General features: G+C 45.9%; 1 protein-coding gene across 5 annotated transcripts in view; it reads left to right on the top strand.

Annotated features, from left to right (window-relative positions):
* The window catches only part of INPP5B (inositol polyphosphate-5-phosphatase B), a 47,459-nt gene that overhangs the window by 25,226 nt on the left and 4,091 nt on the right, over window positions 1-18,142 (top strand). For 4 of the 5 annotated variants that reach the window (XM_082656703.1, XM_082656705.1, XM_082656707.1 and 1 more), the window contains 13 exons: window positions 55-151; window positions 1,764-1,931; window positions 3,715-3,816; window positions 4,615-4,729; window positions 5,061-5,177; window positions 5,826-6,013; window positions 7,538-7,649; window positions 10,354-10,463; window positions 11,274-11,409; window positions 12,945-13,055; window positions 13,959-14,121; window positions 15,410-15,645; window positions 17,368-17,481. In XM_082656703.1, coding sequence (XP_082512829.1) covers window positions 55-151; window positions 1,764-1,931; window positions 3,715-3,816; window positions 4,615-4,729; window positions 5,061-5,177; window positions 5,826-6,013; window positions 7,538-7,649; window positions 10,354-10,463; window positions 11,274-11,409; window positions 12,945-13,055; window positions 13,959-14,121; window positions 15,410-15,645; window positions 17,368-17,481 — 1,769 coding nt within the window. The remainder of the gene's footprint in view (window positions 1-54; window positions 152-1,763; window positions 1,932-3,714; window positions 3,817-4,614; window positions 4,730-5,060; window positions 5,178-5,825; window positions 6,014-7,537; window positions 7,650-10,353; window positions 10,464-11,273; window positions 11,410-12,944; window positions 13,056-13,958; window positions 14,122-15,409; window positions 15,646-17,367; window positions 17,482-18,142) is intronic. The other variant, XM_082656704.1, reaches the window with a different exon arrangement.

Raw genomic sequence — 18,142 nt, forward strand, 5'->3', positions numbered from 1 at the left:
TCTATATGGTAAAGCATATGTAAGTATGTTTTAATTCCTTCCTCCTCCCCTTAGGTGGTTCTTTCTTTGATGAGTCAAGACCAGATGGGAAGGGTCTGCTTGTGGACCAAAGCTCCTGGGGTCAGGATAAACCAGAAAACTTGATCCCAAGGTAATGCAGCTCTCCCTTCACTTGTGCCTCTTAGGGCTGAGGTTTTCCTGGCTGTAGAACTGAGGCCATTGCTGTGCACGATGTCCATTGTCCCACAGTCACTGGCCTAGGAAATGTTAGGCTTTTATTGAGCATTTCCTATGTGTGCCAGGCATCATACACTTACATGGATTACCTTCCTTTAACTTAAGAGGTAGATACCATTATTTTCTCTGTTTCACAGCTAAGGAAACAGGTGAAGAAGAGATGTTATATAACTCACCCAAGATCCGGAGCTAGCAAGTGGCAGATCTAGGATTTGAAACTGGCAGTCTGACCCTACTGCGGAAATGTAGATTAGAAACATTTGATTTCCCTCCCATTCTTTTTTTTTTTTTTTTTTCGGTACGCAGACCTCTCACTGCTGTGGCCTCTCCCATTGCGGAGCACAGGCTCCGGACACGCAGGCTCAGCGGCCATGGCTCACGGGCCCAGCCGCTCCGCGGCACGTGGGATCTTCCCGGACCGGGGCACAAACCCGTGTCCCCTGCATTGGCAGGCGGACTCAACCACTGCGCCACCAGGGAAGCCCTCTCCCTCCCATTCTTTTAGGAGTTTCCTGACTCTGAAGATACTTCTTTTTCCCCGTTTTTAGTTACTCCTTTCTTTTTTCTGATGCGGTTATATTTAGTGTGTGCTCCAGTGCCCCCTACTGGTCATAGCTGGAATCATCTGGTCAAGATAAAAACTTACTTGTGTCAATATTTAAATTACACACTTAAACAGTAATGAACAATCCCTGGGCTTTAAACGTAGCTAAATCTATCATTCTCAATTCACTTTTGAGCCTTCCTGATATACATAGATGCATTTTACATAGTTTTAATTAGTATGTACATGACAATCTAAAATTAAGCACTTTAGTGGCATTTATTCAATGTCAGAAATTGTTTCAAGTGTTTTATGTATCTTAATTCATTAAGTAATCTTCAACAAAAGTTTTCTAAGCATTTATTAGGATTCTGTTATGTACATATGCCAAATTTTGCTTAACTTTAAATGTTGGCATTTGAATAATTTTTAGTATGACTATGAAAACTACACAAATAATAATAAAATATAAATTTTCATTGCCTTTCTTTTTATTTCAGGTATTCCTGTGGATTAGAGATTCAGGGGAATTATCAAGTCAAAAGATCTAGATAGTTCTATAGTCTTGTTACGTGAGGCCCAGGGTCCAGAAAGAGCACTGTTTAAACCGAGTTCTGATTCACACTCTGCTGCCACCCAGGCGCATGAATCATTGACGCTGCTGGGTCTCATTTTTCTCATTTGAAAAATGAAGGGATCAGATTAGATTATCTTCCAGGTCTCCTTCTGGTCTGAGATTCTACAAACCTATTATCTCTGGACCAATGTACTATACAATCAACAACATATAAGTTTACTTTGTTCCACACAGAAATAGTGTTGTTTTAGCAAATAAGTTTTACTTTAGGCTTTTAAGTCTTCTGAAATTCAGATGCTGATGTGTGGAAACTTCTAGCTTTATATTCATGTACTTTGTCAAGGAGGACTCATCAAAATATGATAAAAACTTTTTGTAATAAAAATTATTTTTTTGTTTTTCTAGACAGAATAAGTCCAAATCTGATATAACTGACATGGTTCGCTCCTCCACTATCACAGTATCAGACAAGGCTCATATTTTATCCATGCAGAAGTTTGGACTGCGAGACACAATCGTGAAATCACATCTAATGCAGAAAGAAGAGGATTATACCTATATCCAGAACTTCAGGTAGCTCACTGGGTCTTAGACTGTTTCCGCAGCAAAATGATCACTCACCTCTCTGAAATTTAAGCAATTCCCCCATACCCTGGATTTGAAAGCAAATCCTGTACAGAGTCCCTCCCATCATTTTCTTTTTTCTTTTTCTTTTTTTAGCTGCGTTGGGTCTTCATTGCTGTGCTCAGGCTTTCTCTAGTTGCGGTGAGCCGGGGCTACTCTTCATTGTGGTGCTCATGCTTCTCATTGTAGTGGCTTCTCATGTTGCGGAGCACGGGCTCTAGCCGCGTGGGCTTCGGTAGTCGCGGCACGTGGGCTCAGTAGCTGCAGCGCGCGCAGGCTCGGTAGTTGTGGCTCACAGGCTTTGTTGCTCCACGGCATGTGGGATCTCCCCAGACCAGGGATTGAACATTGGCAGGCGGATTCTTAACCACTGCGCCACCAGGGAAGTCCCTCCCATCATTTTCTAAATGAGTGATTCCTTTCACTCTTCCTTAGCAGGCATTTATTCTGTGCCTTTTCTGGCCAGGCACTGTGGGAGGTATGGTGGGAGTGACACAACTTGCAAATGGTTGCAGAAATATTTAAAGAGATACACGTGTGCAGAAGAAGGAGAGAGATCCTGATTTTTGCTTATCCCTCTGTGTATCCCTTGGTCATTTGGGGCCTTTTTTTTTTTTTTTTTTGCTGTACGCGGGCCTCTCACTGTTGTGGCCTCTCCCGTTGCGGAGCACAGGCTCCGGACACGCAGGCTCAGCGGCCATCATGGGCCCAGCCGCCCCGTGGCATGTGGGATCTTCCCGGACCAGGGCACGAACCTGTGTCCCCTGCATCAGCAGGCAGACTCTCAACCACTGCGCCACCAGGGAAGCCCCTTTTGGGGCCTTTGAAGAAAGTCATTTGAATTGAAATTAGTCAGAGGAAGTTAGTGTTTGGTAATCTTTTTAGGCAAGGTGAGCGAAAGTTACATGAATAAAGGGTGCAGAATTCTGCCAGATCTTTTTATTATTTAGTTAGTTTTGAATTTTTGAATTTTATTTTATTTTCTTATACAGCAGGTTCTTATTGGTTATCTATTTTATACATATTAGTGTATATATGTCAATCCCACTCTCCCAATTCATCCCACCACCCCCACTTTCCCCCCTTGGTGTCCATACGTTTGTTCTCTACGTCTGTGTCTCTATTTCTGCCCTGCAAACCGGTTCATCTGTACTATTCTTCTAGGTTCCACATATATGCGTTAATATACGATATTTGTTTTTCTCTTTCTGACGTACTTCACTCTGTATGACAGTCCCTAGATCCATCCACGTCTCTACAAATGACCCAATTTTGTTCCTTTTTATGACTGCCAGATCTTTGTAAATCATTGCATTGGGACTATAACACAAAGTAACGTTGCTTCTAGGAATATAAACAGTGAATTGTCTGAACACTGGTGTTGCTTTCTTTCGGAAAGTAGTTACCAGTGTACTTTCCTTTTTTCATTTCACTGGTACACACAGTAAACAGTCATTTTGTGGATTACGGCTCTCTAATGGCTGTTAAAGCTAAGTAGGAATGTTCGGAGTGGGCCTCCACTGTTTGAAGTTATCACAAAAGCAACAAATATCACGGCAGACTGCACGTCACCCCTTGGTGCCATTTGCACTGGTCTAGGATAGATGTGACATTTCTTAAGGCTTCAAATTCCAGTCCAGAGAGACTGAAACCGAGCAGAATCAGCATCCAGTGCTTTCCCCGTCATGTCCATAGTCCTCCCAAGTGACTGATTGATTGTCTTTGGCAACAGGTTTTTTGTGGGAACATACAATGTGAATGGACAGTCCCCTAAGGAGTGCCTCCAGCCCTGGCTCAGCCATGGTATCCAGGCCCCAGATGTATACTGTGTGGGGTGAGTGCTTCTCTTCTAGTTGCCTCTGCATTTTCCAGAACGTGTAGCTGCGGTTGAAGGGATGGGGGCATGGATCTATAACTGAGAATTCACAGCAGGTGAAGGGATTGAAAAATGAGCATATGCTTAATAACAGCTGTTCCCCTGTTAGTGTGCTTCCTCACAGTAAACAAATTTCTGGCACTATTCAAGTGATGAGCTTGGCATTTGAATGCTAATATTTAATTTTGAGTGCAGCCCTCTGTTAAGATCGGTACACGTTGAACTGAATTTAATTACTTAGACATTCAACACTTTGTTGGTCACAAAGCAAAAATATCTTTTGCCAGGGAAGGAAGGTTAGCTTAAAAGAAAAAAAAGGCCCCATCCATCAGTCATTTTTTTTTTCACACCTGCTGTCTTGTCACCACTGCACTGGGTACTATTGGTGGGGAGGGGACAGCAAAGAAGCCTGTACAGGAGTGGAAGGGGCCTAGAATTTGGAATTTATGTAGACCTAGGTTTGAACCCATTTGCCACTTGGTGCTTGGGCGAGCTAGTGATCTCGGATATAAAATGGAGACTCTTCTAACTACTTCAGGTTCATTATGAAGAAGAAATGGGCTGCTGCTTGTGAAAGCACCTGGTAAGTTCCTTGACTGAGGAACTTAGTCCCTTGTCGCTAAGTGTTTATTCTTCTTCCCTCTTGAGGGTCCTGCAGTTTAGCTAGAAAGCTAGGCCTTACACACCCAAACCAACGTGCGAACGTGCCATCTCACACGTTACCCTTCTCTACTCTCTGGTTGCTTCTCCCAATAGGTTCCAGGAGCTTGATTTGAGTAAAGAAGCCTTTTTCTTCCATGACACCCCAAAGGAGGAAGAGTGGTTTAAAGCTGTATCAGAGGGTCTTCATCCAGATGCCAGATACGCGAAGGTAAGAGAGGAGTCGGGGACCTTCTAGTTTTTTGTTGCTATGCAGGGAAATGCTAAGATAACTTTTCACTTCTTCTGCGACTTTCATCAAAAGCCAGCCCTAATGATCCTGAGATTTTCAGTTCCAGGCCCTCTGGAAGAGGCGTCTCTGGGTGTGAAAGAGGCAGGTCTTGGCACTTGTAGGCTGTTGAGGTTATCATGGAGTCACTCAGGTGATTGCCCTGTGTCCTGGTGTGGAGGACTCCTCCGTAATACTCTCAGCCAGCTTCCGGACTACTTTTCCTTTTGACTCCTAGTTAATGCCATGACGTGAATGCTTGTCTCTCTTCCAGGTAAAGCTCATCCGACTGGTTGGGATTATGCTGCTGTTATATGTCAAACAAGAGCATGCAGCGTACATCTCAGAAGTGGAAGCTGAGACGGTGGGGACAGGAATCATGGGGAGGATGGTGAGTTCCTGGTTGGTACATCTGGCACATGGAGGGCCTTGGTCCCTAAGATTTGGACCCCACTTCTCGTGATACTGTGACTGCAGACGTCCCAGTTTGAGGGTGCTGGCGGTACGAGGTGAACTGTACCCTCGTGATCGAGCAGGGCTAGATGGAGCAGACCATTCAGAATTTGTATATTAGTGACTTGCTGGCTGATTTGCCCAACTAGCCAAATCCTCGTGTTCACTTCACACCAGAGCCTCCAGTGGGTCCTCCCATTTAATGCATGACATCTATGCTGGGTCACCAAGGAAAAGAAAGAATGCTTAGAAAGGAAAAAGAAAGAAAGAATGCTGATAATAGGTTTGCAATTTTCTCTTCTAGAATCTGTTAAATCCTTTTAGGTTCTGCTGCGAGAGCTTAGCTTCTCATGGGGAAGCGAGAGGCATGTGGGTTGCCTGTGATTTACTGAAAAGTGGACTCACCTTTGCCACTGGCCAGCTAGTCGTTCTACCTCCTTGGATGTGTTTTCCTACCTGTAATATGTGGACTGTAACACTGCTTTACTTACCTCTCAGGATTATGATGCAGACTAATTAAGAGAAAACATTTTGCAACCTCTCGTGTTTAAACAACTACTGGTCTTTTTTTGGACTCCTTTCACAGGGTAACAAAGGTGGTGTGGCAATCCGGTTCCAGTTTCACAACACCAGCATCTGCGTTGTCAATTCCCACCTGGCAGCCCACACGGAGGAGTATGAGAGGAGGAACCAAGACTACAAAGACATTTGTTCTCGAATGCAGTTTCGTCAGGTTGACCCAAGCCTCCCCCCTCTCACCATCAGCAAACACGAGTGAGTCTGGCCTTCCACCCCGACAAGGTGCACCGGGCCCCACGGGCCGAGTTGCGGGCTCTCTGTTTCATTAGGCGGGGAGCCGGGGGAGGCTTCCCACTGCCCGAGTGGGAGCTTCAGCCAACTCTCAGTTACACAGGGATTACCTCTCTTGGAAATTTTTCGTTTCCCAACCTGCCATCTGGCAGACCTCTAGAATCTTTCCCAGACACCATCTGTTCCTGGAAAATGTGTAAGATTTATTTTTAACATGGGTCTGCCTGAATGCAGTGTCATGAGGAAAGCCACCCCAGAGTGAGCATCTCAAGCTCAGGTTTAGTATGTTTCAGGATTCTGTCTGCCTGTTCTCTCCAGAAGCATGTGTAATTGAGAATTGGGCTGCATTTCTCTGTCTTCACTTAGTCTTCTTTGCCTCTTGATTCAACTTTACAGAGCCGTGGTTGCAGCTGCTTGGAGCATCTGGTGCTGATTTTTGTCTGTTCTCTGTATTTCCTTTATCTCCAATACTTGCTCTCTGTCTAGATTCAAGGCATACTGGAATTTCAGACTTTACAGTAACACTTGGAGCATGTGCCCCTTCTTTTATGACAAGGAAGAAGCCACTGGGGCTGTGGTGTCTGCCAGGGAGTACACAGAGCCCAGCCTCTCGTCCGCCTGCTGTGGTGGTAGACCTGTCTTGATTGGTGTTCTGGAAAGCTGCCAGGATGGCTTCCCTTCTCCAGGGAACCCAGCAGGGACTGTGTCTCCCGTTCCGCTGACCCTGAAGCGTCCTAGTTTGTGAGGTTGCAGCTTGCATGTCAGTTTGTCTGCTTTTAGCTTGTGGATGCATTCATTTTGGTGTGTGTATGCTGCCGCGTGGTTTCTCTCATGACCTGGTTCTTGGCTTCAAATAAAGCGGTATTGGTCTTCATGGGACATGCGATGTCACCTGGGAGCATCTAGTCATCATTTTCCCAAAGCAGTAGGTGTGATAAAATACCTGTCACACTCTGCAGAAAGAGCCAACCAATGATACGGTGGTGGTTAAAGCCAGACTCCACTGGAAGGGTTGAGCTTTGTTTCAGAGGACCTCAGCTCCAGAAACAAAGGATGCGAGTGTGTTTTGTGGACTGGAGGGGGGGTGAGGCAAGAGGCGGCATCATGGCATCATCTGGTCCGGGGTCCCTGAGTGACTGACAGGACTCCCAATACTTGACCTTTTTTGCCTCTTCCCAGGAGAGAGGTAAATTATTGTCTTGCTTTTAGATCTTATTAGACTATCTTTCCAGCCATACAAGAATAAAATAGTCAAGGAGAACTCAAGACTGTGTACAGTGAACTTGGACCAAGATAATTGAGTAAGCAGCATGCTAGACATGGTGTTAAATGGGATGGTGTGAGGAAAAGAGGCCCTGAGTAGCCGAGTCCCTTCCCCACCCAGCTCCCCAGAGGCTGAGCCTCGGGGGGCCTTCTGTCAGGAGCACACCGGCTGGAGCCGGTGAAGTCCCTCCTAAACCCTGTGACCTTTGTGCTCTGTCCTCGCAGTGTGATCTTGTGGCTGGGGGACCTCAACTACAGAATAGAAGAGCTGGATGTGGAAAAAGTGAAAAAGCTCATCGAAGAGAAGGCCTTTCAAACCCTGTATGCGAATGACCAGGTACCGATGGCCACCTAGGCCCTCTTCAGGCAGCCGTCCCTCCACAGGAGGGCACAGGAAAGCCTGGCTGCCCAACTCCAGCTTCTTCTTGCTCATCTGGGGAGGTTTCCCTGAGGAACTGGTGTCCCATCATTCCTTCCTTCCTTCCTTCCATCTGCGTTCCCCTCTCCCACAGTTGTCTGCCACCTGGCTGTTCCCTTGAGGCTTATCTCCCCCGGGGCAAGAGCTGCTCTCTTTCTCTCGCAGGCGTGCCCATTCATTCAGTCATTCAAGGTGGGGCCCAAAGGGAACCAAGCGTCTCATAATGAAGATACTTGGTATTTTTAAGATGATTTACTGATGGTTTGGATGGGCCTTCCGCTCCCCCTGCCCCTCACCAGGTCTGTCCAGTGTGCATGACCACTCTTTTTCAGAATGGCTGTCTTCACTTCCGACAGGAAGCAGTTCTGTATCGTGCTCTCCTCCACCATTGTTTGGGTTAGCGTTCCTTTCTCAAAGCACTGGCCATTTCCCAGGACAAGAGAAATCTGTTTCTCTCTGACCTTCTTCAGGCTACTGCTCTCAATAGATTTCGAAACTGTTCAAGTGGTCAGAGTTGTTCAGAATGTTATAGCCCTTTTTCTTTTTAGCCTGTATCTCCCTTTCAATCTTCTTTGTATTGTCATTAGTCTAAATCTTTCTGTTTCCTTTATTTTTCCCCCAGTGCAGATCAGTTGAAGGGGGAAAAAGAAAATCTCGAGTCTGTTATGTCTTTCTTTATGGAATAATCTCTTTATCGATCCATTTTTCTCTCTCACTCGTTTCCTTAGTAAACTATTCTCTTTAATTTCCATTTCAGCCTTAACCCAGTCTGTTCTGTAACTATCTATTTCTTGCCACTGTTTTCTGGACTGCGGCATTCTCATTTCCCTGGTAGTTCAATACCATCTCCTCTTGCCTTTTTTTTAAAAATTAATTAATTTATTTATGGCTGCGTTGGGTCTTGGTTGCTGTGTGCAGACTTTCTCTAGTTGCGGCGAGCGGGGGTTACTCTTCGTTGCAGTGTGTGGGCTTCTCATCGTGGTGGCTTCTCTTGTTGCGGAGCATGGGCTCTAGGCGCATGGGCTTCAGTAGTTGGGGCACATGGGCTTCAGTAGTTGTGGCACACGGGCTTCAGTAGTTGTGGCTTGTGGGCTCTAGAGCGCAGGCTCAGTAGTTGTGGCTCACGGGCTTAGTTGCTCCGCGACATGTGGGATCTTCCCGAACCAGGGCTCGAACCCGTGTCCCCTGCATTGGCAGGCAGATTCTTAACCACTGCGCCACCAGGGAAGTGCCTCCTCTTGCCCTCTTTTCTGGTCTTTCCTTAAGTAATGGTACCCAGTCTGTGTGTTTCTCTGCTTTGTAGACGGTTTTACGGTCTATATTTACCCATTTAAGAATCATCTTGCACTAATACCTAAATTTTTTAAGTTTCCTGTTGTTTTTTTCTTAATAGTTTTTTTTAGGAATTCACGTTTTGGGGTTTGTCAGCTGCTGTCCCCTGGATAGCTGACTCTGTCTCAAAGTTGGAGCTGACAGCTCTTCACCAGTCCACACAGTGCCGAGCTCGGTGCTCCAGGGAGGAGGCAGGAACACCTATGGTTTCTGTCTTGCTGCGAAGGAGCTCTTAGAATCACTGCAGTGACAAGGGTGCTAGTTACTATCGTAATGTGTCAGGCAGTGTTCTAAGCTGACAGCTTATCTCTGCAACAATCCTGTGAGGCAGATTCTATTATAAATCCAAATTTTACGGATGGGGAAACCAAAGCACAGAGCTTACCCCAGTTCATATAACTGATTTGACAAACTCCTTTAAAAATTATTTAAATTTAAACTTAATTCATAATGGTTTGGGTATACCTCTACTATATATTTCTACATACATGGAAGTTCCCCTTTGCTTTTTGGATTGTTTCTTTCCAGACCTTGTTCTATGCAGTTCTATTCCTCTGTATAATTGGAACAACTGTGCTATGCAGATGAAGCACAGTTGATACCTGGAAGAGAAAAATCTCTGTCCTTTGGTACCTAATCCTCCTAGGGACGTCTCAGTAAGGTGGTACTCAGGCCCCTCGGATGTGGGTATACTTTTATAAAAGAGCCTTAAAAACTGTATAACAGGTGGAGGAATGGTTAGCGTGCTCCTTTTCCTAGGAGTTAATTAACTCAAGATCTTGCAGAATAGCTTTCTCATGGGCCTTTCCTTTGGGGTTAGAGTTTGGATTCCAGATTGATTTCCTTTCCTCTGCTAATTCAAGGTTTGACCTTTTTTTTTTCTTTAAATTTATTTTACTTATATTTATTGTTTGCTGCATTGGGTCTTCGTTGCTGCGCACGGGCTTCTCATTGTGGTGGCTTCTCTTGTTGCGGAACACGGGCTCTAGGCGCTCGGGCTTCAGTAGTTGTGGCGCACGGGCTTAGTTGCTCCGCGGCATGTGGGATCTTCCCGGACCAGGGCTCGAACCCGTGTCCGCTGCATTGGCAGGTGGATTCTTAACCACTGTGCCACCAGGGAAGCCCAAGGTTTGACCTTTTTATCCTGAGTGTTTTTTTTTTTTTTTTTTTTAGTGTTATCAAAGTCCTGGGAATGCACTTTTATCACGTAGGAAGGCAGGTTAGAGGGGAAAATGCATCAAATAGCAGTTATCCTGAGATTTTTTTTTTTTCTATCCGTACTTTCATGTAGCTGAGAGCTCAGGTCGCTGCAAAGGCTGTCTTCGAAGGCTTCAACGAGGGTGAGCTCACGTTCCAGCCCACCTACAAGTATGACACTGGCTCTGACGATTGGGATACCAGGTAGGTCAGAGGTTGCTTCAGGGGGCTGAGCAGATGGAAACTCAGAAAGTTATGGAAACACTTGCCCTCATTGACCTAAAGAAAAAGATAGGTTTCCTATCACTTCTTCCCCATGTTTTGTACTCAGGTCAAACATTCTCTGAGTATCTGTTCATTAAGCAGCCTGCCTTCCCGCACGTCAGCTTGTCGACTGCCTTAGCCTTTGCTTCATAAGAATTCTTGAGACTCGTTTACCTTCCAGCTACGCTTGGGGTGATGATTGCAGCAAACCGAGCTTGTACTTGGCCTTTACCTAGTAGTTCATATTTTTATTGGTGCCTGTGGGATGCCATGCACTGTTCAATACACTTTACTTGCACCCCATTGAAGTAGGTATGATTTACTATCCTCATTTTATAGATTGGGGAACTGAAACCCCCAAAATTCAAGAGCCTCCCAGGCAGGCAAGCGTAGAAGCAGGATTTGAACCCAGGCAGTAGGAATTCACGACCTGTTTTAACCACCATCTTTTGAGGACCACAGAGTCCTTCACCCTCAGATGGCTGTGACTCTTGCCTGATCCCCATAGGACAGTAGAGTGCAGAGAATCATTCTGAATGGCGTTTTGGCTCTGAGCTTTCGCAGTTGTTTGGGGTGATACCCGCAGGATACACATTACCCCTCAGTGGGCCCAAATCGCCCCTGCCCTCTCAGATCTCCGGCTGCATGGACTGGGAGACTGCCCTGTCACCCCTAGCTGAGCCAGGGAGCTCACCAGGTGAGGGCGCTGCTGTGCCTGGGAGGGCTCCCAGCGTGGACTTTGCGTTTCAGCGACAAGTGTCGTGCTCCCGCCTGGTGTGACCGGGTCCTCTGGAAAGGGAAGAACATCACTCAGCTGAGCTACCAGAGCCACATGGCCCTGAAGACCAGCGACCACAAGCCCGTCAGCTCAGTGTTTGACATCGGGGTAGGTGGGCAGCTGGTGCCTCTGGTCATCGTCCTCTAGGGAATTGGTTCCCACAGCTGAGACCACTTTTGTCTTTCTGGTCTCCTCCTCCTACCTTGAGTGTGAGGAAGCTGTTTAAATTTAATTCATAGTTGTTTTGTAGACTTCTACTGTATGTTTCTACTACGTGGAGGTTCCCCTTTGCTCTTTGGACTGTATCTTTCTAGATCTTTTTCTATGCAAATGTGTGTCAGTATTCTACGTATAGCGTAGAGGAAGTTTTTCCCTTTTTGTAAAAGATATATCATGCATATTGTTCTGAGAACATCTTTTTTCCCCGCTGGCTATGTTTTAAGAGATCTTTCCATGTCAGTAAAGGGAGAGCTCCCTCCTCATTATTTTTAAGGGCTGCAAAATATTCCATAGTATGGATGAACCGTAATATATTGGGGTTGGCCAAGAAGTTCCTTCGGGGTTTTATAAAATATTATGGCAAACCCCGAAGGAACTTTTTGGCCAACCCCAATATATATTGATCGTTTAAGTTGTTTCCAAAGTGTTGCTATTGTATTCATTGCTATAGTGATCACCCTTCACATATATCTTTGTGTACCACTGTGAATATTTCTGTAGAGTGAAATTCCTAGAGGTGAAATTAGTGGTTCAAAGAAAAACGTATTCTAAATTTGTTTGAGTCTGCTAAATTATCCTCCCGACAGCCCTTACCATTTTACACTTCTACCAACTCTGGATGAGCTGGTGTTCCCACAGCCTGGCTAATATTGGGTTTTATCAATCTTTTAAATTTCTGCCGACCCAGTGAGCCAAAAGAGAAAGATACTCCATTATTTTAGATTACACTTCCCTAATTACTAGTGAAGCTGAACACCTTTTTTTTTCTGTTTCTGTAATCTATTTTTTCTTTTTTTATCAAAGTATAGTTGATTTACAGTAAACATCTTTTTATTTATGTATTCTCCATTTGTATCTCTTCTTCAGTGACTTATGTGTTTCTTTATATTACCAATTCTCAAGGATGCGGGTAGAGGCACATCAGAATCTACGAGGGTGGGGGTGGTTTGCAAAAAGCCTAATGAATGTTATAGGTAAGGTTTTATTACTGGAAAATGACAAAAACTGTAATTCAAAATAAGGAAGGGAAGGCCTGACAAAATCTTCTTGGCTGATGGAGTACATGTTTAAAAAAGCCTGAGAAATGCTGCTTTAAATCAAAGCCCTGGAGAAGCTCCTTACTGCAGACCTGTCGGCAGCAGCAAGCCTAGCAGAGCCAGGCATTGGGCGTCTTTCTGCCCCGGGCATAAGACCCAGCAGAACTGCCAGCCAAGCTTTCACTCCTGCATCTGTTTTCTGCTAATCAGGAAGCAGTTGATTTTACCAGAAGCTTTGCCTCTGGGGCACCCTTCTACATCTATTGTTAATTGGGTTCTTTGTTCGTTAAATTAAATCTATTTAGTATTCACTTTCGTGTTGCTATCAACTGCTATTTCCCAAGGCCGTGAATGTCCTCTAAACTGTCTCTGCTGTTTCCCTTCCAGGTGAGGGTCGTAAATGAAGAGCTTTATCGGAAGACTCTGGAGGAGATCGTTCGCTCCCTGGATAAGATGGAAAATGACAGCATTCCTTCTGTGTCCCTCTCCAAGCGAGAGGTAGGGAGGACGTGCTAAGGCATCAGGCTCTTCTCTTCACAGAACGTAAATCTCACCTGCTGGGGCTCAGAATTGCAAGAGGCACCTGTCAGACTACTGGACTGTAGTCTTGATCGGCTGCTTCTAGATAAAGTGAGGCTGATGATGCCAGCTGACAAGAGAGGGGCTGTTGGTTCACCTCCTGATCTTCTTAACCAGAAGAGCCTGTAACCTTTGTGGCTCATATATTTTACCCATACGTGGGCCATCCATGAGTTAAATAAGGCACAGAGGATCCAAAATGTTTCATTTGATCTTAGTATAGCTAGTGTGTACTCTTGCACTGGGTTTGCCTTCCTACTGATGCTTTGCTTTGAGATTAAATTGAGTCCAAAATTTTGGGTACGTATGAGTTGATGGGAAGGAAAGCAGTATGGAAAGGTAATGGGCGTTGGGAGAAGTCAAGTTAGGGCTAAAGATGTTTCATAGACGTGCCATAGCATAGATCGTTCAGAATTCACTGTACCAAAAAGTCAGTTAAATGAGGACTTACGGTGAGGGTATTTTTAATGCCCTAGATGTCCAGCTACTTGGAAGGAGGAGGTTGATTTTGGGAGTGGAATGTGTGAAGGGTGTTTTGGATGTGGTCTTTGCATATAGAAGATTTAAACTTGGATTCTGTTAGGAAATTATTTATAAAACAACATGAGTTTTTTGAGTTTAGGATTTCTGAGTTAAACACAGACAACTGGTCTTTCATGGTAGCTGTGACCTCCCAGGTAAATACTTAAAAGCAGAAACATGATTTGAAAGCGATGGTCCTTTGTTTTCTTTCCAGAAAGGGCAAGGATTGCCCATTTGGGGTGGCTAGGCAGGTTGCCAAGGAGAGGGCACTGGTCTGACTGGTCCTGGGCTTGTTCCCAGTTCTGTTTTCAGAACGTGAAGTACATGCAGCTGCAGATAGAGTCCTTTACCATTCGGAATGGACAAGTACCGTGTCAGTTTGAATTCATCAACAAGCCTGACGAAGAGTCTTACTGTAAGCAGTGGCTGAGCGCCAACCCCAGCCGAGGGTTCCTCCTGCCAGGTAAGGCCTCCGTTCCCAGGTTCCTGGTTGCTGGTTTGGGGAACACCCTACCCTATCTTTGCTCATTCTCCTGGAATAAGCTTTTTGTGTCTGAGTGTTTTGTTGTCTGCTTGAACATTTTTCAAAGCCCTGTGGATGAACCATCCATAATATAAAATAGTAAAGAGGGGGCTTCCCTGGTGGCGCAGTGGTTGAGAGTCTGCCTGCCGATGCAGGGGACACGGGTTCGTGCCCCGGTTCGGGTGGATCCCACATGCCGCGGAGCGGCTGGGCCCGTGAGCCATGGCCGCTGAGCCTGCGCGTCCAGAGCCTGTGCTCTGCAACGGGAGAGGCCACAGCAGTGAGAGGCCCGCATACCGCAAAGGAAGAAAAAAAAAAAAAATAGTAAGGAGGGCTTCCCTGGTGGCGCAGTTGTTGGGGGTCTGCCTGCCGATGCAGGGGACACGGGTTTGTGCCCCGGTCCGGGAAGATCCCACATGCCACAGAGTGGCTGGGCCCGTGAGCCATGGCCACTGAGCCTGTGCGTCCGGAGCCTGTGCTCCGCAGTGGGGGAGGCCACAACAGTGAGAGGCTCACGTACAGCAAAAAAAAAAAAAAAAAAAAAAAAAAATAGTAAGGAGCATGAGTTCAGTTTCAAAAGCATTCTCAGTCGCGTGGATGTTCCACAGTTTCGCAGGGAGAGAAGGCACAGGAGTGCTGTAAAGCAGGTGTTGCTGTTAAAGGAGCCGTTTTCACCCTCTGTCTCACTATGATCAACTCCCAACTGTCCGCTCTTGTGGGCAAAGGTAATAGGGTGGTCATCCAGAAAAATTATGTCTGGCGCTAGGATGTACCACCCGTGTCTTGCCCCCAACTTCTCCTTGGCGCTCTCCGTAGTGCCGTGAGGCAGAGGAGTTAAGCCTGTCTTATGGACAGTTCACAGTCTGATAACGTGCTGTATTTTCTACTGGATAGGGTGTCTTCATATGAGCCGGCTCAGGACAAGCTCTTTGAGCCACGCCTTCTTATTGTATTAATCATTTCTAGCTTGAGCTGTGCTACTTAGAACACGAGTTTTATAGCAGCTACCTATTCATGTTCTTGTTTACTGTTTTCATATTCCCGCTTGGACCGTAAACTCCTTGTTCACGTGTCTTTTGAGTGCTGAGCATGTAAATTCTTGTTGGTTGGCTGATGCCTCTTATTTTCTCCCCTAACCCTGTATGCCTCACCCTCTTCCCGCTCGTCTTCTCTCCCCTTTACTCTTGGCCTTCTGCCAACGAGCGTTACTGTTTACGTTTTTTTTCAGATTCTGCCATTGAGATTGAATTGGAGCTCTTTGTAAATAAGACCACAGCTACGAAGCTCAACTCGGGTGAAGACAAAATCGAGGACATTCTGGTTTTACACTTGGACAGGGGAAAGGATTACTTTTTGTCTGTGTCTGGGAACTACCTGCCCAGCTGTTTTGGATCGCCCATTCACACGTTGTGCTACATGAAGGAGCCAATCTTGGACCTGCCGCTGGAAAGTATTAGAGAGCTGGTGAGTTACCTGCCACAAGGAAACATCCAGAACTGTGTAGCAGCCAAGCCAATCAAACAGGATACTCGTGTACCTACCTTCCCAGGGACCTGAGGATTCTTCAGCCTCCGTAGAGTTTGCTTACTGTAGAGTTGTGTACTGCTGTTTAACAGACCCTGACATTTTCAGTGGTTTGAAACTGCAGCAACTTATTGCTTCTCATGACTGTGAGTTTCCGGTGTGGCTCTTCTGCTGGTCTCGCTCGCCCAGGCTCATTTGTGTGGTTGCAGTCAGACGGCAGCTGTGATGGCCAGAGGGTTCAACGAGGCCTCCTTGACTTTCTTGGTGTTGGCTGCTCACTGGGCCTCTCCCTCAACATGGGCTCTCGTCATTCAGTACGTTGGCCTGGGCTTCCCTAAGTGGTAGCAAGAGTTTGAGAGCAGAAGGTGTAAGGCTCCTTGTGGCCCAGGCTCCAAAACTCACACGGTACCACTTCTGCCATGTTTTATTTGTTGGAACAAGTTGTGAGGTCAGCCCAGATTCTGGATGGGGAAAGACTCTACCTCTTGATGGGAAAAGCTGCAAAACGTTATTGCCATGTTTTTCGGTCTTTCATAATAACATATTAGAGAAACTCAGCCATAGATACTAAGATAGTGGAATGTCCCTGGCCCATGATATTATTCCTTTTTCTGTTTTAATCATCACTTGGTTTATCATCCTAAACTAAATTTTCTGAGATCTAAAACGCTCCTATGCAGACTTACAGATATTGAACACAAACTTATGGTTACCAAAGGGGAAACATGGCAGGGAGCTTGGGATTAACATACACGCACTACTATATATAAGATAGATAACCAACAAGGACCTACTGTATAACACAGGGAACTCTGCTCAATATTCTGTGGTAACCTATATGAGAAAAGAATCTGAAAAAGAATGAACATACTGGGAATTCCCTGGTGGTCCAGTGGTTAGGACTCAGCACTTTCACTGCTGAGGGCCCAGGTTCGATCCCTGGTGGGGGAACTGAGATCCCACAGGCTGCATGGTGTGGCCAAAAAAAAAAAGAATGGATATGTGTGTATGTATAACTGAACTACTTTGCTCTACACCAGAAACTAACACAACATTGTAAATCAACTATACTCCAATAAAATTTTAAAAATAAATAAATAAAAGGCTCCTCTGGAGACAATTCTAATACAAGGGAGCTAGTTTGGAGCAGATTTTTGGCAATAGGTATGCTTTCCTTTTTCCTCCATTGCATTTTTTTAAATTCAGGGACTCTTGAACTCTGTCCTCTCCATTATATAGATGAAAACAGAGGCCCAGTGAGGGGAGTGATTTGTCATGGGTCCCTGGCGAGTTAACCCTGGACCTGGGCCTTGCTTCTGGGTTTTTGTATTCCCACGTCTGTGTCCTTTTTCACCAGACCACCCCGTTTCTCTGGTTCGGACAGTGAAGTGCTATAGGCAGGGTGTTTCTCTAAGATGAGGCACATTTCACATGATTGAAACTGCTTGCCGTACGCCACTCCCAGTTCTCAAAAGTCACCCTTTGTACCTTGATCATGTCACCTGATTTCAGTTTTGCCTGCTGAATGTTTGCTTAGGGACATCAAAACGTTTCCAAGTTCTTCCATGGGTTTGCTGTCTCCATGTCCTGCGTTCTCCTGAAGCCAGCCTGGCAGAAGCTCTATTGGTGGCCCTTCTGATCATGCTTTTTATTTCTTCTCAGACTCTGATGCAACTTCAGACTGAAGATGATGGGAGCCAGTTGGAAAGACCCATGGACATCCCCAAAGAGCTCTTGATGATGGTTGATTACCTGTACCGAAATGCCATCCAGCAGGTAGGTGGATGAAGCAGGCACACCTGGCAGAGGCCATGCTGCCTTAAGAAAAACCATCAGCCCTGAGAACTTCGGGCATAAAAAGCTTTTCCCCTGCAGAACCTGTGGAAAGCTGTTCTTACCCCGGGGAGTGAAGGTCAGTAGGTTCACGTTCCACACCCCTGTGAGGCCCCGCTATTACATACAGCACTTGATTCCTCCCAGGGGAGGCAGCCTCACATAGCAGGGCCTTCCCAGCACAGCATGTTCCCTCCCTGGTCCTCTGGGGTCCCCCAGGTGGAAAGCCCTCTGGAGCCTTCTCAGGATGTCCGGCTGCTCTCCTTTGTGGAAACTCTTGCCAGCTTCTAGGAATGGGAGGGGCGGCTAACTTGTTGACAAGCCAGACAGGCAGGGGACCAGTGGAACTCCCGGGGCCATGACTCAGGAAGCCTGATTTCAGATTTCAGAGCTCAGATTGGTCAGTTTCACTGACTCACTTATCTGGGTCCCACGGAGATAAATAGAAACTCTGATCTACCACAGCTCTGCCACTTCGGAGCAACATGCATTCTTAGGATACTCTCTCTCCACTTTTCCCCTCAGATTTATTGAGCATTACAATGTCCCAAACACTGTGCTAAATGTTTTACAGCACTACCTCATTTAGTTCTCACAGTAGTAC

The sequence above is a fragment of the Grampus griseus genome, assembly GCF_964374135.1.
Source record: "Grampus griseus genome assembly, chromosome: 1".
NCBI classification, from domain to species: domain Eukaryota; kingdom Metazoa; phylum Chordata; class Mammalia; order Artiodactyla; family Delphinidae; genus Grampus; species Grampus griseus.